The sequence below is a fragment of the Microcaecilia unicolor genome, chromosome 5 (genome assembly GCF_901765095.1).
Source record: "Microcaecilia unicolor chromosome 5, aMicUni1.1, whole genome shotgun sequence".
In the NCBI taxonomy this organism is placed as follows: domain Eukaryota; kingdom Metazoa; phylum Chordata; class Amphibia; order Gymnophiona; family Siphonopidae; genus Microcaecilia; species Microcaecilia unicolor.
The window spans coordinates 362,980,228-363,004,508 of NC_044035.1; the positions used below are offsets into that span (position 1 = coordinate 362,980,228).

The following is a 24,281-nucleotide window of genomic DNA, read 5'->3' on the forward strand; positions in this document are numbered from 1 at the left end:
TTGTTATGCTTGTTTTTTATTTGTGGTTTATAAACAGTTGTACGGAATATTGTTCCTTTATGTACTTTAATAAAGAGATTTATATATAAAATCATAAGTGTTCGAGGCTTGTGCAGATGAGGACAGGGCCCATGGGGATGGGGCCTGGATGAGGCAGGGATGGGGACTAACTTTGTCCCCGTGTCATTCTATAATACAAAACTTAAGGCATACACAACAAATGCAAAGTCTTGGATTTCAAACACTGCAGTAAAATAAGTACCTGAAGCAGGAACTGGCTGGGTGGGAGGAGATAAGCGATGTGGAAAGACGGTAGGTTAAACCGAAAGAAGTTATAAAAAAAACCAATAGATCTTTATATAAAGTAAATTAAAGCAAGAGGAAAAGGAAACCAATATGGATCTCCAAAGAAGTGGCTGCAAAAATAAACGCAACAAAGGTAAATGTTCACAAAATGCAGAATATTGCAACTAGAGGAACACAAAAAAGAATATTGGATAAAGCTGAAAAAGACAAAGAAAGAAATCAGAATGGCAAAAGCACAGGCCCAACAAAAATGTCTAAAAATGGGTTTCTGTCAAGTACTTGTGACCTGGATTGGCCACTGTTGGAAGCAGGATACTGGGCTAATTCGACCAGTGGTCTGACCCAGTATAGCTATTCTTATGTTCTTATGTAAACAGAGGTGATGAGACTTTTTACTTTTTAGGTATTCTGGGGAAAGGAGCAAGGCTAGAGGTGGAATTGCAAGACTAAAAGGTGCTGAGGACTGATGAATGGAAAATAAAGAGATAAAAGAAGAAATGTTAAACAAATACCTCTGTTCGATGTTCACAGAAGAAAATCCTAGAGAAGGACTGCAGATGATTGACAAAGCTACATATGTGAATGAAGTATATACCACACCATTTCAGGGACAAAAAAAGTGTTTATAAGCAACTTGCAAAACTGAAAATAGAAAAAGCCAGGGGCCGGATGAGATACATCCTAAAATGCTAAGGGAGCTCAGAGATATTCTGGCAGGTCCTCTAAAAGAAGCGTTTAATAGATCCTTGGAGGTGGGGGAGGTTCCATGGGATTGGAAAAGGGCTGATCTGGCCTCTCTTATCAAAAGTGACAATAGGGCAGAAGTGGAAAACTGCCAGTTGTTAAAGCCCTACCTCAATGGTGGAAAAAGTAGCGGAGAAGCTGCTGAAGGAAAGCATAGTGAACTTCCTACAATCCAGTAGGTTGTAAGATCTGAGGCAACATGGCTTTTACCAAAGGCAGATTGTGCGAAATGAATTTAATTGATTTCTTTGGGTGACCAAAGGTTGAGGGCGAGTGCGATGTGGTCTACTTAAATTATAGCAAAACCTTTGATATTATTCCTTAAAGGAGGCTAATGAATAAACTGAGCAGCGTGAGGATGGAATTCGAGGTAGATAAATGACAGATGGTGGTGGTAATTGGAGTTCACTCAGAGGAAAGAAAAGTGAGTAGTTGAGTGCCTCCAACTAGTTCTTGGACTAGTTCTGCTCAATATGTTTTTGAGTGATGTTGGTAAAGGATTAAATGTTGTTGTTTTTTTGGCAGATGACATGAAGATTTTACAGGTGTAGTTTGAGGTGGACATGGGTGGGTGGTGCTAATGCTGAACTTGGGCTCCTGCTGCCCACTACCAGTATGACTTCCTTACCCTTTCCTCCCCCCCCCCCTTCCCCCAAAGTAACCTGGAGAACTATGCCTGTGAACCAAGTGGATGCTCTGGAGTGAATGGGAAACATGAGAAATGAGCTACAAAATGTAAAAGTATGGGTTAATGCTTGGAAGTTAAACGGTTTAATCTGAAGACGTGTAGAGTGATGCACTTGGAATTCAGAAATCAAAAAAAAAAAAAGCTCTATATGATAGGAGTTGAGAGCCTGATACGCAGAGACAAAGAATGGACCGTGGGCAATAGTGTCTGAGAATCTCAAGGTGGTGAAACAATATTATAGGACAGTGACTGAAGCCAGAAGGATGCTGGGCTACATAAAGAGGAGCATAGCCAGCAGAAAGGTGTGGAGGCGATAATGCCCCCTTACAGGTCACTGGTTGGACTCACTTGCAGTACTGTGTTCGGTGTTGGAGGCCATCTCTTTCTGTCTAAGGTTATAAAAAGACTTAAAGCAGTTCAGAGGAAAATGACCAAAATGGTATGGGTTCTGTACCAAAAACATATGAGGAGAGATTTAAAAACTTGAATATGTATACCATAGAGGAGAAGGGGGACAGGGGGCGTATGATGGAGATGTTTAAATGCTTTAAAGGTATTAATGAATAATTAAACTTTTTTTCAAAGATGTGGATGCACAGAACTAGAGGATATCGAATGAAGCTGCAAGGAAACAAACTTAAAAGCAATATCAGTTCATATCTTTTTTCATGGCCTATCCAGGCCATCTACTCTCCTGTCATATATCACTAGGCTACTCATATATCCTTGGAATTCAAAAAGGTGGGATAAACACAGTAGATCTCTATAGCATGAGGATGAAACTTAATTGACTTACCCTCCTCACATGGAGAGGGAGATACAACCCTAAACAACAACAGGTACAGACCTCACCCCCTTATTGGGCAGGCTAGATGGGTCATACAGGTCTTCATCTGCCATCATTTAGGGGATGGGACTTGATATACCACCTTTCTGTGGTTTTTGCAACTACATTCAAAGCGGTTTACATAGTATATACGGGTACTTATTTGTTCCTGGGGCAACAGATGATTAAGTGACTTGCCCAGAGTCAGAAGGAGCTGCAGTAGAAACCAAACCCAGTTCCCCAGCATCAAAGTCCGCTGCACTAACCACTAGGCTACTCCTAGTTGAGGGAGAATATGTGCACGTATTTGGAGGAGAGTGAGTGGGTTTGGTTGGAAGGGGTGTTCTTACATCTTTCTTCTTGTCTGGTTCTCACCCTGGAAAGTATTGGTTTAGTTTTTTTGGTATCTAATTTTGAATGTTTCAGATGTGCATAGGGAAGGTATTTGCAGCTGCATTGGGGTTGGCCAGCCCTGGCTTTCTGTCCTGGTACTAACAGTTATCTTCAAGAGGCAGGATTCAGCCAGTATTGTAAAGAAAGAGACTGGAGACTATCCGCTTCAGGACTTTTCATATTTTTTCTTCTTTTTTCTAGTTGGTTATGCTATGGTGAGCTGTTTCTGAATAGGCAGCAGTTTTTGTGCTGGGTGTGGCAGAAGAAGCAGCTTGGCCTTTGGAGGGCAGAAGATGTCCCGACGCAAACAGACAAATCCAAATAAAGTGCACTGTAAGTACACTCCCTCTCCTTTATTCTGTGGGGGACGTGCAGGCTAATAGAGGGGGAAACACGTTCACATTGCTCACCCGGACTGAATTGTTGAGAAGAGGGCTCAGCTTCAAAGTAGAAGAGACTTTCAAAGACGAAACAAAAAACCAAAATGATTACAAACTACTTCAAAAGCACGTTTTAAAATGTCACCAAAGAATCAGTTCTGCCAAATTAATTTTGGGCTTTGAGGTTCAAATAGCAACAGGTATGCACTTGCTTAAATACTCAGTATTGTAAAAGCAACTATTTGGGTGACATTCAGCAAGAACTCGCCTCTCACCCCCACCCCCCAGCAAACAAATCTCTATACTAATTACCATACCAATATAGAACGATTGCAATTATTCAAAATGTATACAGAGAGGTGCCAATGTAAAGTTAGTGTTGCTTAAGCAGTGATGAGATTGTTTGTTTATGCCACACTGAACATCTTCCTTTGAGTAGTCAGATTATGTCCCTGTGTAACCCCCTTGGTTGTTTACGTGGGCTAGGCAGATCTCTCACTAGTAACTACTAACTGTTTACCTACTATCTCCGAATCCTGGGGTTTGCCACTCAAATGCGCTACATCAAAGAAAGGTGTCTAGCTTCATTTCCTTTAACAGTTCTTACATAATGTCTTAGCTCTGGACAAGGGTTCCTTAAACAAGATTCCCATTCAGAGTTCAAAGGTATTCCTCACCACAACCCCATACAGCTACTTCAGTCTGTCTGTATGTATATTCCACGGGATAGAACTGTCTGCATCTACCAAGTGCATTGTACACTGATGGCAAGACAGCAACCATCCCAGCCTCTAATTCTATCCCTGTTTCTTTATAGTAACAAAGTAGATGACAGCAGAGAAAGACCTGCACGGTCCATCCAGTCTGCCCAACAAGATAAACTCATATGTGCTACTTTATGTGTATACCTGACCTTGATTTGTATCTGCCATTTTCAGGGCACAGACCGTTGAAGTCTGCCCAGCACTAACCCCGCCTCCCACCACCGGCTGTGCCACCCAATCTCCGCTAAGCTTCTAAGGATCCATTCCTTCTGAACAGGATTCCTTTATGTTTATCCCACACGTTTTTTAATTCCGTTACCGTTTTCATCTCCACCACCTCCCGCGGGAGGGCATTCCAAATATCCAACACTCTCTCTGTGAAAAAATACTTCCTGACATTTTTCTAGAGTCTGCCCCCCTTCAACCTCATTTCATGTCTTCTAGTTCTATCGCCTTCCCATCTACGGAAAAAATTTGTTTGCGGATTAATACCTTTCAAATATTTGAACGCCTGTATCATATCACCCCTGTTTCTCCTTTCCTCCAGGGTATACATGTTCAGGTCAGCAAGTCTCTCCTCATATGTCTTGTAACGCAAATCCCATACCATTTTTGTAGATTTTCTTTGCACCGCTTCAATTCTTTTTACATTATTATTATTATTATTTATTGCATTTGTATCCCACATTATCCCACCTCTTTGCAGGCTCAATGTGGCTTACAATTCATCATGGATACTGGAAACAGAAGTAAATATACAATTAGTTTACAGAGGGTTTTGTGTTACATGGTGGCGAGATACATGATAGTGTTAAAGCTAAAAGACATTATAAGACAGTTCTAGAAGTTTTCAAGATTATACAGTTACACATGTTGATCTTTGTGATATATCTTGTCGAAGAGATAAGTTTTCAGTAGTTTGCGGAAGTTGGTCAATTCATAGATCGTTCTCAGGTTACGTGGCAGCGCGTTCCAGAGCTGCGTGCTCGTATAGGAAAAGGTATATGCATGCATTGATTTGTATTTCAGACCCTTACACTTGGGAGGATGAAGATTAAGGGGTGTGCGAGAAGATTTTTTTGCGTTCCTGGGCAGTAGTTCTATCAGGTCTGACATGTAGGCAGGGGCGTTACCATGGATGATTTTATGGACTAGGGTGCAAAGTTTGAACGTGATGCGTTTTTTCAGTGGGAGCCAGTGCAGTTTTTCTCGTAGGGGTTTCGCGCTTTCGTATTTTGGTGTGCCGAATATTAGTCTGGCTGCCGTATTCTGGGCTGTCTGGAGTTTTTTAAGTATTTGCTCTTTGCAGCCATCGTAGAGTGAATTACAATAGTCCAGATGACTGAGTACCAGTAGTACCAGTGATTGTACCAGATTGCGGAAGACCATTCTTGGGAAAAATGGTCTGACTCTTTTTAGTTTCCACATTGAATGAAACATCTTTTTAGTTATGTTGATTGCATGGTTCTCAAGTGTTAGGTGTCGATCAATGGTGACTCCAATGATTTTTAGGGTGTCCGAGACTGGTAGATTTAGTTTAGGTGTGTTGATGGTAGTAAATTTATTCTTGTTGTATTGCGAGGTGAGTACCAGGCATTGGGTTTTCTCAGCATTGAGTTTCAGCTGAAATGCATCTGCCCAGGAATAGTAGTGTGCAGAGATTGAGTAAGGGAGGAAAGAGGAAGTGATTAGGCAGGTGATTGTGGGGGTGGATTTTCATAGCTGGTTGGGTTGGTAAAGTGGGTCATTAAAGCTGTTGGTTCTCTTTGTAGGCCTTGTTGAAGAGGTGGGTCTTCAGAGATTTGCAAAAGTTATTTGTTTCGACGATTGATTTCAGATCTGTGGGTAGAGCATTCCATATCTGCGTGCTCGTGTAAGAGAAGGTGGTGGCATGCATCAGCTTGTATTTTAGTCCTTTACAGCTGGGGAAGTGAAAAATTGAGAAATTTGAGGGATGTTCTTGTGGCATTTCTGGGTGGTAGGTCCACTCGGTTCAACATGTAGGTAGGGGCGTCTGCGTGAATGATTTTGTGTACAATCGTACATATCTTGAACGCAATGCGTTCCTTAAGTGGGAGCCAGTGCAGTTTCTCTCTAAGGGGTTTTGCACTTTCGTATTTGGTTTTTCCAAATATAAGTCTGGCGGCAGTATCCTTAGCAAGATACGGCCTCCAAAACTGAACACAATACTCCAGGTGAGGCCTCACCAACGACTTATACAGGGGCATCAACACCTCCTTTCTTTTGCTGGTCACACCTCTCTCTATACAGCCTGGCAATCTTCTAGCTACGGTCACCGCCTTGTCACACTGTTTCATCGCCTTCAGATCCTCAGATACTATCACCCCAAGATTCCTCTCCCTGTCTGTACATATCAGACTCTCACCGCCTAACACATACATCTCCCGTGGATTTCTACTCCCTAAGTGCATCACTTTGCATTTCTTCGTATTGACTTTTAATTGCCAAACCTTAGACCATTCTTCTAGCTTCTGCAGATCCTTTTTCATGTGTTCCACTCCCTCCCGGGTGTCCACTCTGTTACAAATCTTAGTATCATCCACAAAAAGGCAAACTTTACCTTCTAACCCTTCGGCAATGTCACTCACAAATATATTGAACAGAATCGGCCCCAGCACCGATCCCTGATGCACTCCACTACTCACCTTTCCCTCATCTGAGCGAATTCCATTAACCACCACCCTCTGGCGTATGTCCGTCAACCAGTTCCTAATCCAGTTTACCACGTCGGGTCCTATCTTCAGCCTGTCAAGTTTATTCAAGAGCCTCCTGTGGGGAACCGTGTCAAAAACTTTGCTGAAATCTAAGTAGATTACGTCTATAGCATGTCCATGATTCAGTTCTCCAGTCACCCAGTCAAAGAATTCAATGAGATTTGTTTGGCATGATTTACCTTTGGTAAAACCATGTTCTCTCGGATCTTGTAACTTATTTGCTTCCAGGAAATTCACTATCCTTTCCTTCAGCATCACTTCCATTACTTTTCCAATAACCGAAGTGAGGCGTAATTACCGGCCTGTAGTTTCCAGCTTCTTCCCTATCACCACTTTTATGAAGAGGGCAGTGGCATAGCCAGACCTGACTTTTTGGCTGGGCCAAGAGCTAATATGGGTGGGCACTATATATATATATAGATAGAGAGAGAGAGAGAGACGGTGATTTTTAAATTATGATGTAAAAAAAAGCATTTAAAATTTTATTACCTGCTGGGCTGGGCTAGTGGGCTGGGCTGGCAGCTGCTTGGCAGTAAAGTTGCACCATGGTTCGGCACCGACGAGACTGGAACTCGATTCTTGAAGAACCTTTCCTATGTTTCCAGGGCCAGGCTCACACTTGTTCAATGCTCAGCAGCTCAACCCTGCGTCCAGCTATTTTTTTAGCTTGCCCTGATGGCCACGAGCGAGCGGACGGAGCAGAGCGAGGCTGAGCACACCGCCGCCGCCGCGCACAGCCACATCATACGGTTGGGTCATACCATGTAGGATGGAACAACAAGCTGCACCAAGATGCGACCTGCATTTCAGTGCTGACTGCCGACTCCAAGTCTGCCTCTGAAAGCCCGAAAGGTAGGTGGGCTGGACTCGCTGGAGCCTGGAGATCAGCTGAGCGGGTGCCGTCTGCCGTGGTACGCTACACGATGACTCACGTCACACAGTAGAAAACATGTGATAAAAGGCTGCTGCAGTGTGGGTGGGTGGGCGGGCCTGAGCTGAAATTGGAAGGGCCTGGGCCCACCCAGGCCCACCCGTGGCTATGCCCCTGGAAGAGGGACCACATCCGCTGTTCTCCAATCCCACGGAACCTCTCCTGTCTCCAAGGATTTATTAAACAAATCTTTAAGAGGACCCGCCAGAATCTCTCAAATTTATGCTGACATTTGTTTTTTTACTGAGCATTGTAACATTTGTCTTCTCTCCTGTTCTATCCCTGATCTACAAGTTATAGTCAAATTCAGTTTGATCAACAAGTCACGTCCCAGCAAATTAACGGGTGAATCAGGTGCATATAGAAATCGGGTATTGTTGCATTCTCCTCCTAGTTCAAGCTCCATGGGAACTGTGAATCTTGAAGAGTGTGATCTTCCTGAGAACCCAGTAGTTTTTGCAGTTTTATTAGATAGTGGGTAGGGGCTTTTCCCTCTTTCTCTTGCCCCAATGCTAGAAATAATGGCTCCAGTATCAATTAGGAAATCTACAGGTTTTCCAGCAATGCTAGCTGTAATAACAGGTTCCTCTTCTCCAAAGCTAGCTGGTCTAGTCATTGCATGCTTATTAGGTGTATCATTAGTATTATACTACCATTGTAACATAGTAACATAGTAAATGACGGCAGATAAAGACCTGTACGGTCCATCCAGTCTGCATTGTATTATATCTCTGGTATTTGAATTCCAGGTCCGTTAAATATGTATATTTTTGATACTGTATCGTGGTAGTTCTGTTATTAGGTTTTAATTTACTGTTTTCAAGATTACCTCATTTTTTTGTATTTATGTTTATTCTTGGTTATTTTATTTATTTGTTTGTTACATTTGTACCCCCCATTTTTCCACCTATTTGCAGGCTCAATGTGGCTTACATAGTACCGTAAAGGCGTTCGCCAAATCCGGTGGAGAACAAATACAAGGTTATATTGTGGTTGGATAAGGTCGGTGTGTTTCAGACACCATGAAGGTCCAAGGAAGGTTAGGTTGTATATTGTTCAGTACGATCTTTGGTTTTGCTGTGTTGCCGGGTGTGGGGATTTACGTTGGATCGGTAGGGTAAGCCTTCTTGAACAGGTTGGTTTTTAATGATTTCCTGAAGTTTAGGTGGTCATTGATTGTTTTCACAGCTTTTGGGAGTGCGTTCCATAGTTGTGCGCTTATATAGGAGAAGCTGGATGCATAGGTTGTTTTGTATTTGAGTCCTTTGCAATTTGGGTAATGGAGGTTTAAGTATGTTCGTGATGATCCGGTACTGTTTCTGGGTGGTAGGTCTATGAGGTCTATCATGTATCCTGGGACAACGCCGTAGATGATTTTGTGGACAAGGGCGCAGATTTTGAAGGTGATCCATTCTTTGATTGGGAGCCAGTGCAGCTTTTCTCGGAGGGGCTTGGCACTTTCGAATCGTGTTTTACCAAATATCAGCCTAGCTGCTCTGTTTTGGGCGGTCTGGAGTTTCTTTGTGAGTTGTTCTTTACATCCCGCATGGATTCCGTTGCAGTAATCTGCATGGCTTAGAACCATTGATTGTACTAGGTTTCTAAATATTTCCCTTGGGAAGAACGGTTTTACGCGTTTAAGTTTCCACATTGAGTAGAACATTTTCTTTGTTACGGAGTTTACTTGGCTCTCAAGAGTAAGGTTGCGGTCAATTGTGACGCCGAGTATTTTTAGGCTGTCTGAGATAGTGAGGGTGTGTTCTGGGGTGTTTATGGTTGTGGGTTTGTGTTTATTGTGTTGAAATGAGAGGATGAGGCAGTGTGTTTTTTTCAGTGTTCAGTTTCAATTGGAATGAATTTGCCCATGATGTTCAGGCCTGTCTTGATTTCATTGGTTATTTCTGTTAGATCATGTCTGAAGGGAATGTAGATTGTGACACCATCTGCATAGATGAACGGGTTGAAACCTTGATTGGATAAGGACTTTGCCAGTGGGATTGTTGCAGGACCCATCATTATATTGAAGAGTATCGGTGATAACAGTGATCCTTGAGGTACTCCGCAGGCTGCTTTCCATGATGATGATATGTTTGAGTTTGATTTTATTTGGTATGTTCTGGTGGTTAGAAAACCTTTGATCCAATTAATTATGTTTCCACAAATCCCAAAGTGGTCAAGGAGTCTTAGTAGTATGTTATGTTGTGGTTTACCATGTCGAATGCGCTCGACATGTCAAATTGGAGGAGAAGTATGCTTTTGTCTGTAGCTATTTCCTGTTTGTATTTGGCCAGGAGAGTGACTAGGACAGTTTCAGTACTATGGTGGGGGCGGAATCCTGATTGTGATTCGTGTAGTATTGAGAACTTGTCCATGTAGTCGGTAAGCTGTTTGGTCACCAAGCTCTCCATCAGCTTGTGGGATAGAAGCAACTGGGCGGTAGTTGGTGAGATCATTTGTGTTTTTCTTGGAATCTTAAGTACATAAGTCTTGCCATACTGGGAAAGACCAAAGGTCCATCAAGCCCAGTATCCTGTTTCCAACAGTGGCCAATCCAGGTCACAAATACCCGGCAAGATCCCCAAAATGTACAAAACATTTTATACTGCTTATCCCAGAAATAGTGGATTTTCCCCAAGTCCATTTAATAATGGTTTATGGACTTTTCCTTTAGGAAGCCGTCCAAACCTTTTTTAAATCTTTTGGAATTGGAGTGAGTAGGATGTTACCATATTCCTCGGGGAAGAGACCTTGTTGTAGCATGAAGTTTAGGTGGGATGTGAGGTCTGCTGTGAAGTGGTTGGGGGCGGATTTAAGAGTGGCCTAGTGGTTAGGGTGGTGGACTTTGGTCCTGGGGAACTGAGGAACTGAGTTCAATTCCCACTTCAGGCACAGGCAGCTCCTTGTGACTCTGGGCAAGTCACTTAACACTCCATTGCCCCATGTAAGCCGCATTGAGCCTGCCATGAGTGGGAAAGCACAGGGTACAAATGTAACAAAAATAAATAGATGGCTGGGACAAGTATCCAGTTTGCATTGGGTGTTGGCGAACCTATGAGTTGCTTGTGTAACTGACTCAGTGGTGAGGAGAGTAAATGTTGACCAGATACAGTCAGCTGGGTATCCACCAGGGGTTAGGTCCAGGTCGTTGATGAAGTTTTCAATTTTACTATTGTTATGCTATTAACAATATTGCAAGTTTTATGTTAAACTGTACCTGCTATACACCGCCTTGGGTGAATCTCTTCAAACAGGCAGTTAATAAATCCCAATAAATAAATAAATTGTGAACTTCATCCTGCTTCCACTGAGGTCATAGAGGTTGAAAATTCTCAAAATGTCTTCTGCGCTGCCTTCACCCCTTGCTAAGGTGGCCCATCCTCTCACAGTTCCAACACTGTAATTAAATTCACTCTCCTGTTCCCCCAGTTCTGTTTTGAGGGTTATTGAGAAGAGGGGATTTAAACTGAATGTTTGCCTTCTGAGTCTGTATCTGCTCAATGTGAGTTAACAGAAATTTATTTCCTAACTCTTTGTGTTTGTTCAGTTTCTTCTCCTTTTCTTCCTGTCGCTGTTTCAAGAAGTGATTTATGTGGGCTACTATGTCAGCCCCATGGTTTTACTTCTAACCTGACCACATCCTCTAGGTTATTCTGCAGTTCTTTTGGCAACCCTTTCTTCACCACATGAAAAAATATCACCGGGGACCCTCCTGTTTCATCCCAGCGAGTGCCCACCTCAGCAAACCACAGGTCTTGCAAATGCTTAATATACTGGTGGATATCATCACCCTCTTTTAACTGCCTGCTAGTTATGTTATTAAAATCTCAGACGTCCAGGTATATATTCCTCAGGGACTTCCTGTCTGAAGTGATGTAATGGGAGCTCTATTGTATTGTGATGAGATCATAGTAACTTGAGGCAATGTACCCCAACAAAAACTTGTGAGCTCTGTGCCCAGTGACTTTAGCCAAGAGGACTTTAATATTTGCCACAGCCAGGCTATACCCTTCTTTTAAAAATTCCACTTTTCCTATCCATGCTGATGTTCCTTTCTCTACTGGGGGCAGATACTTTGTACAATTTTCCATATCAGTAAAGTTCCAATTAACATAGTGCCTGACCGGAGCCTGTCCCAGTCCACTACTATACACAATGGGATATATTTTAACATCTTCATATTTCTTCCCTGCTGCATATAATTCATTTTTCACCCAGGATCTTTTAATCCTCCTCTAATATGTATTCTGGCAGTATTTAAATCTCGGGGGACTCAGGATACCATTTTGTGGCCACAGTTTTACTTGGTCCCCTAATTTTTCAGTCCAGCCCGCCAAATTATCTGACCATGGTTGCACATAAAATGCTGACTGTTCCTGGGCAGCCACCTATTCACATGCTGTCTTTTGGGATCTTGGGCAATTTACCTTCACTTGTACTGCTTCCAAATCAGGCATCGATATAACTACTTGTCCCTTTTTATCCAGCATACTCCTAGTTTTATTGCCTAAAGAGGCATTAGGGGTAGAACTGCCCACCCACTCCTTTACTGTTCCCCAAGTCACCTGTCTGGTTCTTTAGAAACCCTCTGAGTATGTCCATTGATCACTGTCAGGGTTAGTATCAGTAATAGAAATAAACCTTGACCTCCCAGGGGAATAAACTCAGCCTCCTGAGGGGTCTCAGTTGGGCTAGGTCTCTCCGTTAACAATGCTGGATTGCAATATCCTATTGTGGGGACAACTGCCTGGGGGTCTGATTTCTCACTCATACTCTTCTTTACTTGTCCCTGTGTCAAAGGTGCCATAACATGAGACATTGAATAGGAAGGGGAATCGGACTTAGTTACATCCGATTCCCCAGCCCTCAGTCCCTAAGATAGTCACGTGCTTTGCTACAGTGTACCATAATTTAAACATTTTCTGATGATTCTCTCTACTTTTTCTTTTCTTTTTCTACATTCAATCTAAGTACTCGATGTGTCTAGACAATGACTACCGAGGGACCCTTCTTTTGGCCCCCTCGTGCTTCTGTACCATTTATCACATATTTGTCTCAGCAATTTCAGACTTATCTAAAGGGATAGACATTCTTAATTTTGTTTCTGAAGACTACTCAACGCTGGCACAGGGCGTAGCCACGTAGGCTATGTGTGTTGGAAGTGCTCTCTTGTATGAAGAAAAAAACACTTAGAGAGATAGGTAGAAAAGCATAAATTTATGGGTGTTCACAATAAAGACCACGTCTCAGAACTATGCTTACAAAAGTTTACCATCTCATGAAAGACTGGAAATTTAGGTTTGAATTATAGAAAAAGAGATATGTTAAAAGAGTAAAAAGGGTGTCAGGTATCAGTTCCGGCACACGTATAATCGTGTGCTTTCACCAATTTACATGCTGACAGAAATTTAGACAAAAGAAGCATAAAGTGAAATTTGCTGTTAAAAAGGGGAAACATATGAGAAGACTGTTCTACAGGTAGGACACAAGACAAGGCAGAAGTGCTCCTATCAGCACCAGGAGGGTAATCCTTCCCCATGTTTTAACTTGTACAGCGCTGCGTAACCCTAGTAGCGCTATAGAAATGCTAAGTAGTAGTAGTAGTAGTTAATGCAGGGAAGCTTAAACAAGCAAGACAGAAGTGCTTTAAACGGCACAGCAATACAGAAGTGCTCCTGTCAGCACCAGACACTAACCTGGACCTTTGGCGTTGCAAAGGCCCTGAATGGAAGAACACCACTTCCTTATCAAGGCCCTGACTGATGATATCGCCACTACAGGACACAGGCAGAAAGCATACTGAAGCACAGAGAGGCTTAACACACACAGGTGCAGTATAGTGAAGTAATTAGAGTCATGCTGGAAGCAACCAGCACACAGAGACAGAGGCAGAGCTAACTCAGGAAGAACAGACAGAAGCCAGCTCAGAAGCTGACCGCCGGAAATAAGGTGAGTCTGAGAGGGGTCACGACCACAATCGTGACATGTTGTAGTCGTTTTGGTCAAATAGGTTGGTAATGACCATGAATTTAGGTTTTTTTTCTTTATTTAGCTTTAGTTTATTTTTTATTTTGCTGCATTTATATCCCACATTTCCCCACCTATTTGCAGGCTCAATGTGGCTTACAATATAATACTAGCCGTTGAGCCCATAAAAACGGGCTAGTAAAGGAAGGGTTGAAAGCCCCACCCGGATAGGTCGCCGCCGCTCCTCCCCCCCCCCCCCCCCCCCGGAGTGGCCGCCACCCCCCCCCCCCCCCCCCCCCCGGAGTCCCCTCCGCCGCCGAGGGACGCCACAGTTCGGTGACCAAGCAGAGGATAAGGTTCCTTTCATTTTCACTTTGTAAGATCTTGATTTCAGGAATCCTTGAAACCATCTCTGAACTGTGCCATATATACCAAAGTTGTCTAGTATATTTAGTAGGATATTATGATCTACTCAGTGGTGTAGCTAGGGTAGTTGACACCCGGGGCCGGTCATTTTTTAACACCCCCCCCCCCCCCCCCCCCCCCAAATCCAGTACTAGGCATACCGAGAATACAAAGCACTACTACTACTACTACTTGACATTTCTAAAGCGCTACTAGGGTTACGCAGCGCTGTACAGTTTAACATAGAAGGACAGTCCCTGCTCAAAGGAGCTTACAATCTAAAGGACAAATGTACAGTCAGTCAAATAGGGGCAGTCTAGATTTCCTATAGAGCAATTCTAGCATACCATAAGCAGTAATTTGTACGAGTCACACAAGGAAAAGGAAAGCATCTTAAACACTACAGTGAGCGCTAGAACATCAATTCACCTATTGTAAAACGAAAACAGACAGATTAGTACAGATCGTCAATACTGCACAGTCAGTGCCAACCGAAAGCCATATCTTTTTCACAAACACAGATACACCCTAATCCACTATAGAATAAGTAATCATAAACTTTCTATTTAGTCAAACATTAAACTGCCAGACTCTGCATACAATGCAACACCACAGAAACAGAAAATGTCCCCTAGTACTGTGCAAAATATAAAGACAGCAGATGTAAATTTGAAAAAACTAACAAATACCAATCACCACTTTACAAATTAACAAATAGAAATAAAACAAATACAGAAAATAAAATAATACCATTTTATTGGACTAATACATTTAGCTTCCAGAGGCCAAAATCTCCTTCCTCAGGTCAGTACAATATAGTGCTGTTACAGTATCCTATCCTGACCTGAGGAAGGGGGTTTTGTTCTCTGAAAGTTAAGTCAAAATGTATTAAAATTAGTCCAATAAAAAGATTTCCTTATTTACATGTTCTATTTATAAAAATTTATTAACACGGCTACAATACTATATCCTAAAGCAAAAAAATAAAAATATATATTTTATTTACAGTTTGTTGTCTCTGGTTTCTGCTTTCCTCATCTTCTTTTCACTGTCTTCCTTCCATCCAGCATCTGTCTTCACTCTCTCTCTGCCATCCAGTGTCTGCCCTCTCTAATGTCCCTTCCATCCAGTGTCTGCCCTCTCTCTCTGCCCGTTCCATCCACTGTCTGCCCTCTCTCGCCCTTCCATCCACATCTGCCCTCTATTTCTGCCCCTTCCATCCACCATCTGCCCCAGTCTGCCATCTCTCCCTCCTCCTTCCATCAACATCTGCCCTCTCTCTCTTCTTTCCATCCACATCTGCCCTCTATCTCTGCCCCTTCCATCCACCATTTGCCCCAGTCTGCCCTCTTTCTTTCTCCCCCTTCCACCCACCATCTGCCCTTTCAATCCGTCTGCCCTCCCTCTCCCATCCATCCAAGGTCTGCCCTCCCTCACGCTCCCCCTTCCATCCAGGGTCTGTCCCCTCTCTCTCTGCCCCCTCTGTTCAGCCCCCTTATTCCACCTGCCCCTAGTTCCAGCCCCAGCCCACATCTTCCACCTGCCCCCCTTTTCAGCCCCACTATCCCACCAGTCCCCAGCCCTTTTCTCCCATCAGTCCTGAGCTTCAGCCCCCAGCCACTTCTCCTTGTCCCCTTTTCAACCCCAGCCCTTTTCTCTCACCAGTCCCGAGCTTCAGCCCCTGCCAGTTCTCCCTGTCCCCTTTAAAGCCCACAGTTTCAGCCCCTGCCCCTTTTCAGCCCCCAGTTCCAGTACTAGCCCCCTTAACCCAACTACCCCCCTTTTCAGCCCCCAGTTCCAGCCCCCTTCATCCACCACATGCCTTACATCCCCCTTTTTCAGCCCCAGACCCATTCTCCCACCTGCCCCAGGCATGGACCCATTTTCCCTCCTGCCCCCTTGTCAGACCCCAGTTCCAGCTTCAGACCCCTTCTCCCATCTGAGCACTCCCCTCCCCAGTCCCCTTCTCCCCTCTGAGCACCCCCACCCCTCTTCTCCCCTCTGAGCACCCCTCTGAACTCCCCCACCCCTCCCCAATCCCTTTCTCCCCTCTGAGCACCCCTCTGAACTCACCCACCCCTTCCCAATCCCCTTCTCCCCTCTGAGCACCCATCTGAGCTTCCCACCCCTCCCCAATTCCCTTCTCCCCTCTGAGCACCCATCTGAGCTCCCCCACCCTCACCAATCCCCTTCTCCCCTCTGAGCACCCATCTAAGCTCCCCACCCTCCCCAATCCCCTTCTCCCCTCTGATCTCCCCCTCTCCCATCTGAGCCCCCCCCCCCGACCCGGTCCCGTCCCCCCTCCATCGAGAGCCGACAGAGCCCTCTTCTCCTGCCACCACCCTGCCTTTTTTTTTAATCCATGCAGCGACGCAGGCAGCACCTCGCGTCTGCCCTGCGTGTGCTGTGAAAAGAGAAAATCGCATAGCTGGCGTTGGGCCTTCCCTCGCTGTGTCCCGTCCTCGAGGAAATAGGAAGTTACCTCAGAAGAGGGCAGGACACAGCGAGGGAAGGGCTGACGCCAGCGAGGCGATTTTCTCCTTCACAGCACTCGCAGGGCAGACGCGAGGCGCTGCCTGCATTGCTGCATGGATTTTTAAAAAAAAGGCAGGATGGTGGCAGGAGACGAGAGCTGTCGGCTCTCGACAGAGCACCCCCCACCCGCTGACACCCAGGGCGGACCGCCCCGCCCTTGCTACGCCACTGGATCTACTACATCGAATCACTAGACATATCAAACTGCACTATTAAGATCTTCAACTCTAAGCTAATTTCTTTTCTGAGATTTGATACTAGGGTAGTAAGGACAGTCTCGGTGCTATAGCATAATCTGAAACTTGATTGCGATTTGTGTAGTAGGGAGAAATGTGAAAGGTAGTCCATAGTTTATGCTGCTATTATTCCTTCCATCACCTTTATCATCAAAGGAACGGAGCTGTAATTTGTTACATTAGTTATGATGTTTGAATTATTTGGTGTTAGGATAATAGAATCTTTATTATCAGGGAAAGTGCCATGGAAGAGTAGGAAGCAGAGATGTTGCTGAAGCAGATTGATGAATATATAAGGAGCTTCCTTTATAAGGTAACTAGGACAAGGATCTAGTATGCATTGCGAGGTTGAGTATTTTAGGAGGTGATGTTGTACTGTGTCATGGGTTGGTAGTTGGAAGGAAGACCAGATTCTGTTGGTGGCTATACCTCTATGTGTGTCTGACTGTTTTTCGTAAATATCTTGAGGGTTGATTTTTAATTTGAGGACTCCTCTGATTTTAACTATTTTTTGTTCGAAAAAAGTAGCCAGTTGCTCTGCTGTTGGTGGATACTCTGTGGTTGTGGTTATTTCTTTTGTGGATAATAGGCTTTTTATCAGATCGAAAAGTTTACTGGTATTAAGGAAATTGCCACTGATTATTTTGTTATATTATTGAGTTTTTGCAATGTTTTGATGGCAATTTTCCAAGTTAATTTGTTTTCGTTTGATTTGTCTTTAGCCTGTTTTCTTTCCAGTTTTCTTCATTTCCTTTTCAAAAGAAAGATAGATTAATTAAACCAAGGTGAAATTTTCTGGGTTGGTTTGGATGTAGATTTGAAGGGAGCTATGTTATTTAAGACATTTTCACATAGGTCATCCTATTTAATCATGAAGTTGTTATTGTCTTCTGGAGGAAGAGCAAGATTGTTCAAGGCGTTAGACCAGAAGGTTGTGGTATTTATTTTTCCTCTAGTTTTGTGAGGAGTCCTAATACTTTTATTTTTCATTGATTTTGTATTTTCCCTCCAATACAGGGAGAACTCGAGTTTACTGTGATCTTCCCTGTTTTGGTGATATCTTTGAAAGATACCTTATTCCGAACCATGTTCTTTTGAGTGACTGTCGGCCTTTCCCCAGTTTCTAGTTTAAAAGTTTGTCTATCTGTTTTTTAAATGTTGATTCCAGCAGGCTTGTCCCACCATGGTTAAGGTGAAGCCCATCCTTTTGGAATAGGTTCCCACTTCCCCAGAATGTAGCCCAGTTCCTAACAACTCTAAAACCCTCCTTCCTGCACTATCGCTTCATCCACACATTGAGACTCCGGAGCTCTGCCTGTTTCTTGAGCCCTGCGCGTAGAACGGGGAGCGTTTCTGAAAGCAGTGATGCTGAAAGTGACACATGGTCACTAGACTTCTGGGATAGTGACAGTGAAACACTTTAGTCTTTGAAGGGTAGAGTTTTATTATAGGCAGTGGAACAAGGTGGGCCCCACACAGGATCAGCAAGTAGGGAGGATGGGGGTAGGGCTGTGGGGAACAGGAACAGACCTTGGTACATTTGACCTTCCCAAGCAAAAAGATGTTCCGCTCCCCCTGACTTTAACAAAGCATTTTCCACATGGAAAGCATGTTTTGCACATAGAAAATAACTCTTATAAAATTGTGCAGACATAAAAGTAGATGCCTATAAATATAGGGGTCGATATTCGAAGTGATGTAAACGTCTCCTGGTCATTTAAATCACTTATGTGGGGTATTGGGGGATATTCAGCAGCCTTTAACTGGATAGTACCACTGAATTTTCCCTCTAACTGCCTATGCCCAAACCAGCTAGTTTGTTGGCGATCCATAGGCGGGTTTATGGTGGAGTTCCAAAAGTACTAAAGGTTTTGTTTTTTTTGCAGCATGATTATGAAATTTTGATTATTTGGAACTACATTTTAAAGTGTGAGGGATTTTTATTTTTTTTTTGGCCGATTAGTCTGTCAGAAGGCATTATAAATTCATGCTTGAATCAGTTGCGGCATAAGCCTTCCCCCCCTCTCACGTTATCAATTATACATCTAAAAATGAATTTATGAATGCTGATTCACTTAGAATGGTGGTATAGCTGCCCATATAGGAATAGCTTGAACAGCCTTCTGTCTCGCTGCACCCTACGCCTGGAATAAACTTCCTGAGCCCCTACGTCTTGCCCCATCCTTGGCCACCTTTAAATCTAGACTGAAAGCCCACCTCTTTAACATTGCTTTGACTCGTAACCACTCACCTCCACCTACCCTCCTCTCCTCCTTCCTGTACACATTAATTGATTTGATTTGCTTACTTTATTCATTTTTGTCTATTAGATTGTAAGCTCTTTGAGCAGGGACTGTCTTTCTTCTATGTTTCTGCAGCGCTGCGTACGCCTTGTAGCGCTATAGAAATGCTAAATAGTAGTAGTAGTAGTCTCTTGTAACCAGAGCTAATATTGTGATGTCATAATGCCTCAGTCCACCAATAAGAGCCAACCTCATCAGTGATGTCACAATGGCTTGATTGTCCTATACTTGGCTCACTTTTATTACATAGCTCTTTGAGCAGGGACTGTCTTTCGTCTATGTTTGTGCAGCGCTGCGTACGCCTTGTAGCGCTATAGAAATGCTAAATAGTAGTAGTAGTAGGAGTGGAAACTTAGCCAGTTAGTGGCAGTTTTTAGTCTGCTAAATGGTAAAATAACCATATAAAATGAGGACAGCAAAACAACTGTCCTAACCAGGACTGGTGGTTGGGAGGTGGGGATAGTGCTGGGCAGACTTATACAGTCTGTGCCAGAGCCGGTGGTGGGAGGCGGGGCTGGTGGTTGGGAGGCAGGGATAGTGCTGGGCAGACTTATACGGTCTGTGCCAGAGCCGGTGGTGGGAGGCGGGGCTGGTGGTTGGGAGGAGGGGATAGTGCTGGGCAGACTTATACGGTCTGTGCCCTGAAAAAGACAGGTACAAATCAAGATAGTGCTGGGCAGACTTATACGGTCTGTGCCAGAGCCGGTGGTGGGAGGCGGGGCTGGTGGTTGGGAGGCAGGGATAGTGCTGGGCAGACTTATACGGTCTGTGCCAGAGCTGGTGGTGGGAGGTGGGGCTGGTGGTTGGGAGACAGGGATAGTGCTGGGCAGACTTATACGGTCTGTGCCAGAGCCGGTAGTGGGAGGCGGGGCTGGTGGTTGGGAGGAGGGGATAGTGCTGGGCAGACTTATACGGTCTGTGCCCTGAAAAAGACAGGTACAAATCAAGATAGTGCTGGGCACACTTATACGGTCTGTGCCAGAGCCAGTGGTGGGAGGTGGGACTGGTGGTGGGGAGGCGGGGAATAGTGCTGGGCAGACTTATACGGTCTGTGCCAGAGCTGGTGGTGGGAGGCGGGGCTGGTGGTTGGGAGGAGGGGATAGTGCTGGGCAGACTTATACGGTCTGTGCCCTGAAAAAGACAGGTACAAATCAAGATAGTGCTGGGCAGACTTATACGGTCTGTGCCAGAGCCAGTGGTGGGAGGTGGGACTGGTGGTGGGGAGGCGGGGAATAGTGCTGGGCAGACTTATACGGTCTGTGCCAGAGCTGGTGGTGGGAGGCGGGGCTGGTGGTGGGGAGGCGGGGAATAGTGCTGGGCAGACTTATACGGTCTGTGCCAGAGCTGGTGGTGGGAGGTGGGGCTGGTGGTTGGGAGGCAGGGATAGTGCTGGGCAGACTTATACGGTCTGTGCCAGAGCCGGTGGTGGGAGGTGGGACTGGTGGTGGGGAGGCGGGGAATAGTGCTGGGCAGACTTATACGGTCTGTGCCAGAGCTGGTGGTGGGAGGCGGGGCTGGTGGTGGGGAGGCGGGGAATAGTGCTGGGCAGACTTATACGGTCTGTGCCAGAGCCAGTGGTGGGAGGTGGGGCTGGTGGTTGGGAGGCGGGGAATAGTGCTGGGCAGACTTATACGGTCTGTGCCAGAGCTGGTGGTGGGAGGTGGGGCTGGTGGTTGGGAGGAGGAGATAGTGCTGGGAAGACTTATACAGTCAGTGCCGTGAAAAAGACAGGTACAAATCAAGGTAAGGTATACACAAAAAATGACACGTGAGTTTATCTTGTTGGGCAGACTGGGTGGACCGTGCAGGTCTTTTTCTGCCGTCATCTACTATATAACTTTATGCAGCGAGTTAACTTCCAGTTCAGTGGTCATACCTGGATATTCAGTGCTGAGAGCTGCACATGCCCTAGTATTGAAGATGCGAGGTTAGTTCAACCAGCAGTTAGTTACTGCTGCAGGCTGAATATCGGGCCCGTAATATCTGTTTTTACCTGACAACTTTCTGGGCATTTCAGGGAGTCCAGTTTGAGTAAAATAAGGGTAGAGTTCTTATGTGTGTACATACTTGCACAGAGGTGCATCTCCCTCTTAGCAGGTGTAAATCTGTATGACAGCATTTGTGCACTATTTGGGGTTATTATAGGATCCTATTTATAAAGATACATAGACATAACATAAGCGTCTTTTTAAGAATCTTTACAGGTGTCATGTTATAAAATGTATTTCTGACCTGGATTGGCCACTGTTGGAAACAGGATGCTGGGCTTGATGGACCTTTGGTCTGTCCCAGTGTGGCAATACTTATGTACTTAATGCTAAATTTCAAATACTGCTCTGCATTCATTTTGATGGAATAACCCATGTTCTCTTTCCCATGTAGCTAAAATGTGGCATGATATTTGTCCTTTCTTCCAGGGGAGCAGGTGATTGCAGGACTTGAGGAGCAGGCTCGCCAAGCAATGATGAAAACTGAATTCTCAAGACAGTTTGCTCAACAGCACCCATCACTACAGCAGCCAGCAGATCAGGATGTCAGTAGCAGTAAGTCAAAAGCTACTAAAAAGGAGTTAATGGGCCCAATATTCATATGATTTATGCTTCTAACTTTGACAGTTATGTACGTTTGGGTAGCTTGCCAGGTGCCCTTGACCTGGATTGGCCGCTGTCGGGGACAGGATGCTGGGCTCGATGGACCTTTGGTCTTTTCCCAGTATGGCATTACTTATGTACGTTTGTACTTATGTACTAAATTGGCCTCTCTGAAAATTTTCTAGGGTTGACTGCCTAAATTTATACTCAGAATTTCACTGAACTCCTAAACTAGGAACATAAACGGGTGGCAACAGGGGTGGATTTAGGGCGGGATAAACTTAAAAGCTTAGTGACAATTTTCGGGATTATTCTCATAAATCTAGATAAATAAATGATATTCTCTGAAGACAAGTAGGCATAATATTCTCACTTGTGGGTGACATTCTCCAAGTGTACTGTCACTTTAAATCTTTGAGGCAGTACTCCCACTGCACATGCACGGGTGCCTTCCCACCCAACTTGGTTCAGCACAGAGCAGAGAGGTTATGTTTTTAATCTCTCTTCAGCACGAAAAACTTTGCCTTTTTAGTGCCTTCTCTTTTTCTGGATATTTTTTTATTGTATTTTACTTTTTTCAGTGATACTTTATATAGTTTATTCACTTTTTCTACATTTTTATCGATTTTTCAAATTTCAGCCTGAGGAGCCTCTGAACCCTTTCTCATACCCCAAAATCATCGACCTTTTTCGGATACGTGACTACTTGAGCTCCCCAGGCCATAGAGCCTTTTGACCTTGTGTCAGCATTTTTCTTCCATGTCATCGAGAATGCCAAATGGCTTTAAGAAGTGTACAAGAGAGAAGCAAGTGGAAACACAGTTTCAAGAGATCAAGCCAGGATCAGGGGTGAGATGCTCCAAAAAACTTTATTGAGGACCCAACACGGTCCGTGTTTCGGTTTTTAAAAAAACCTTCATCAGGGGTCAATCAGTAGTAGCACAGGGGATATACTGACAGACAAAGGAGCTTGTAAAAATGTAGTCTCTTGAATGAAATAAAAAGTGTTGCCTCGTACCAACAGGTATAATTTAAAATGGTATATCCCCTGTGCTACTACTGATTGACCCCTGATGAAGGTTTTTTTAAAAACCGAAACACGGACCGTGTTGGGTCCTCAATAAAGTTTTTTGGAGCATCTCACCCCTGATCCTGGCTTGATCTCTTGAAACTGTGTTTCCACTTGCTTCTCTCTTGTGTTGAACTTTTGTGGAAATTTTTGGACCTTTTATTTCTACGGTTTAAGAAGTGTACTCAATACAGTAGGACTATTTCAGGCAAAGACTCCCATAACTGGTGTGTTCAGTGCCTAGGTCCAGAGCAATGAGACATTAACTGTAACCTCTGCCAGTGCATGCAAGAGAGGTCCCTTAAAGTCCGCAGAATTCAGTGCAAAAAACATTTTGGTTCTGCATAGACATCGACATCAAGTATGGCAGGAGACTTGGTACACGATGTGGAACCGGTATCAACATCGCATGCACCCATTTAACATCAAGAGGGTGCTACATCATATTCGATGCCGTAAAAGCGTCAGGACTCTACGTCCTCGTCATCGGTGCAGTATGCACAAAAAGCCTAAAAAGCATTGTTTTCCCTCCACACACTCGTCCTATATCTCTCCTGCATCGATGTCCTCAATGCACGGGAAGGGTCTTTGCTGCAGTGACCGCTCTCCTTCTCTCCAGGTCATTTCGTATCGAGAGCCTTGGAGATCTCCGAGATATGCACAGGCTTGATTTTGATTTATTAAAACTTAAATAATCGCTTTTCCTCTAGAGATGATAAAGCGATATATGTAAAAATGTTATAAAATTAACATGAAAGAGGAAAAGAACTCCAAAATATAATAGGAAAGAAAAGGATAACAAAGAAATAGGAGATAAAAGAAAAAAGGTGCAAAAGCTGCAATGTTAATGGCTATATCTCAGGCTGTTCCCACACTGCTTTCTCAGCTAGTACCAACACCTACCCTTCATGAAGAAATCCAGGCTGTGCTCAAGGAGGAGTTTTTCAGGGCTATTGCATTTGCAGTCTATACAGGCTTACAGGGTGTTTGCGCTGGCCTTAGCCCAGCCCATGGATACATTGGAGAGACAGTCACAGGAGAGGTTCCACACACCAGCTCAACTTTGACCATCAGAGGCAGCTTGCACCCGACTGATGCATGTGTTATCGGCAAAAGAGCTTTCTCTAACTTCAGAAGCTCATATGCTTCGACGCACCTAACATAGTAACATAGTAGATGACGGCAGAAAAAGGCCTGCACGGTCCATCCAGTCTGCCCAACAAGACAACTCATGTGTGCTACTTTTTGTGTATACCCTACTTTGATTTGTACCTATGCTTTTCAGGGCACAGACCGTATAAGTCTGCCCAGCACTATCCCCGCCTCCCACCACCGGCTCTGGCATAGACCGTATAAGTCTGCCCAGCACTATCCCTGTCTCCCACCACCGGCTCTGACACAGACCGTATAA

General features: G+C 44.3%; 1 protein-coding gene across 3 annotated transcripts in view; it reads left to right on the top strand.

The window, feature by feature from the left end:
- The window catches only part of ZNF821 (zinc finger protein 821), a 104,009-nt gene that overhangs the window by 35,937 nt on the left and 43,791 nt on the right, over positions 1–24,281 (top strand). For 2 of the 3 annotated variants that reach the window (XM_030204677.1, XM_030204678.1), the window contains 2 exons: positions 3,159–3,290; positions 21,628–21,753. In XM_030204677.1, coding sequence (XP_030060537.1) covers positions 3,251–3,290; positions 21,628–21,753 — 166 coding nt within the window. In that variant the 5' untranslated portion in view covers positions 3,159–3,250. The remainder of the gene's footprint in view (positions 1–3,158; positions 3,291–21,627; positions 21,754–24,281) is intronic. The other variant, XM_030204675.1, reaches the window with a different exon arrangement.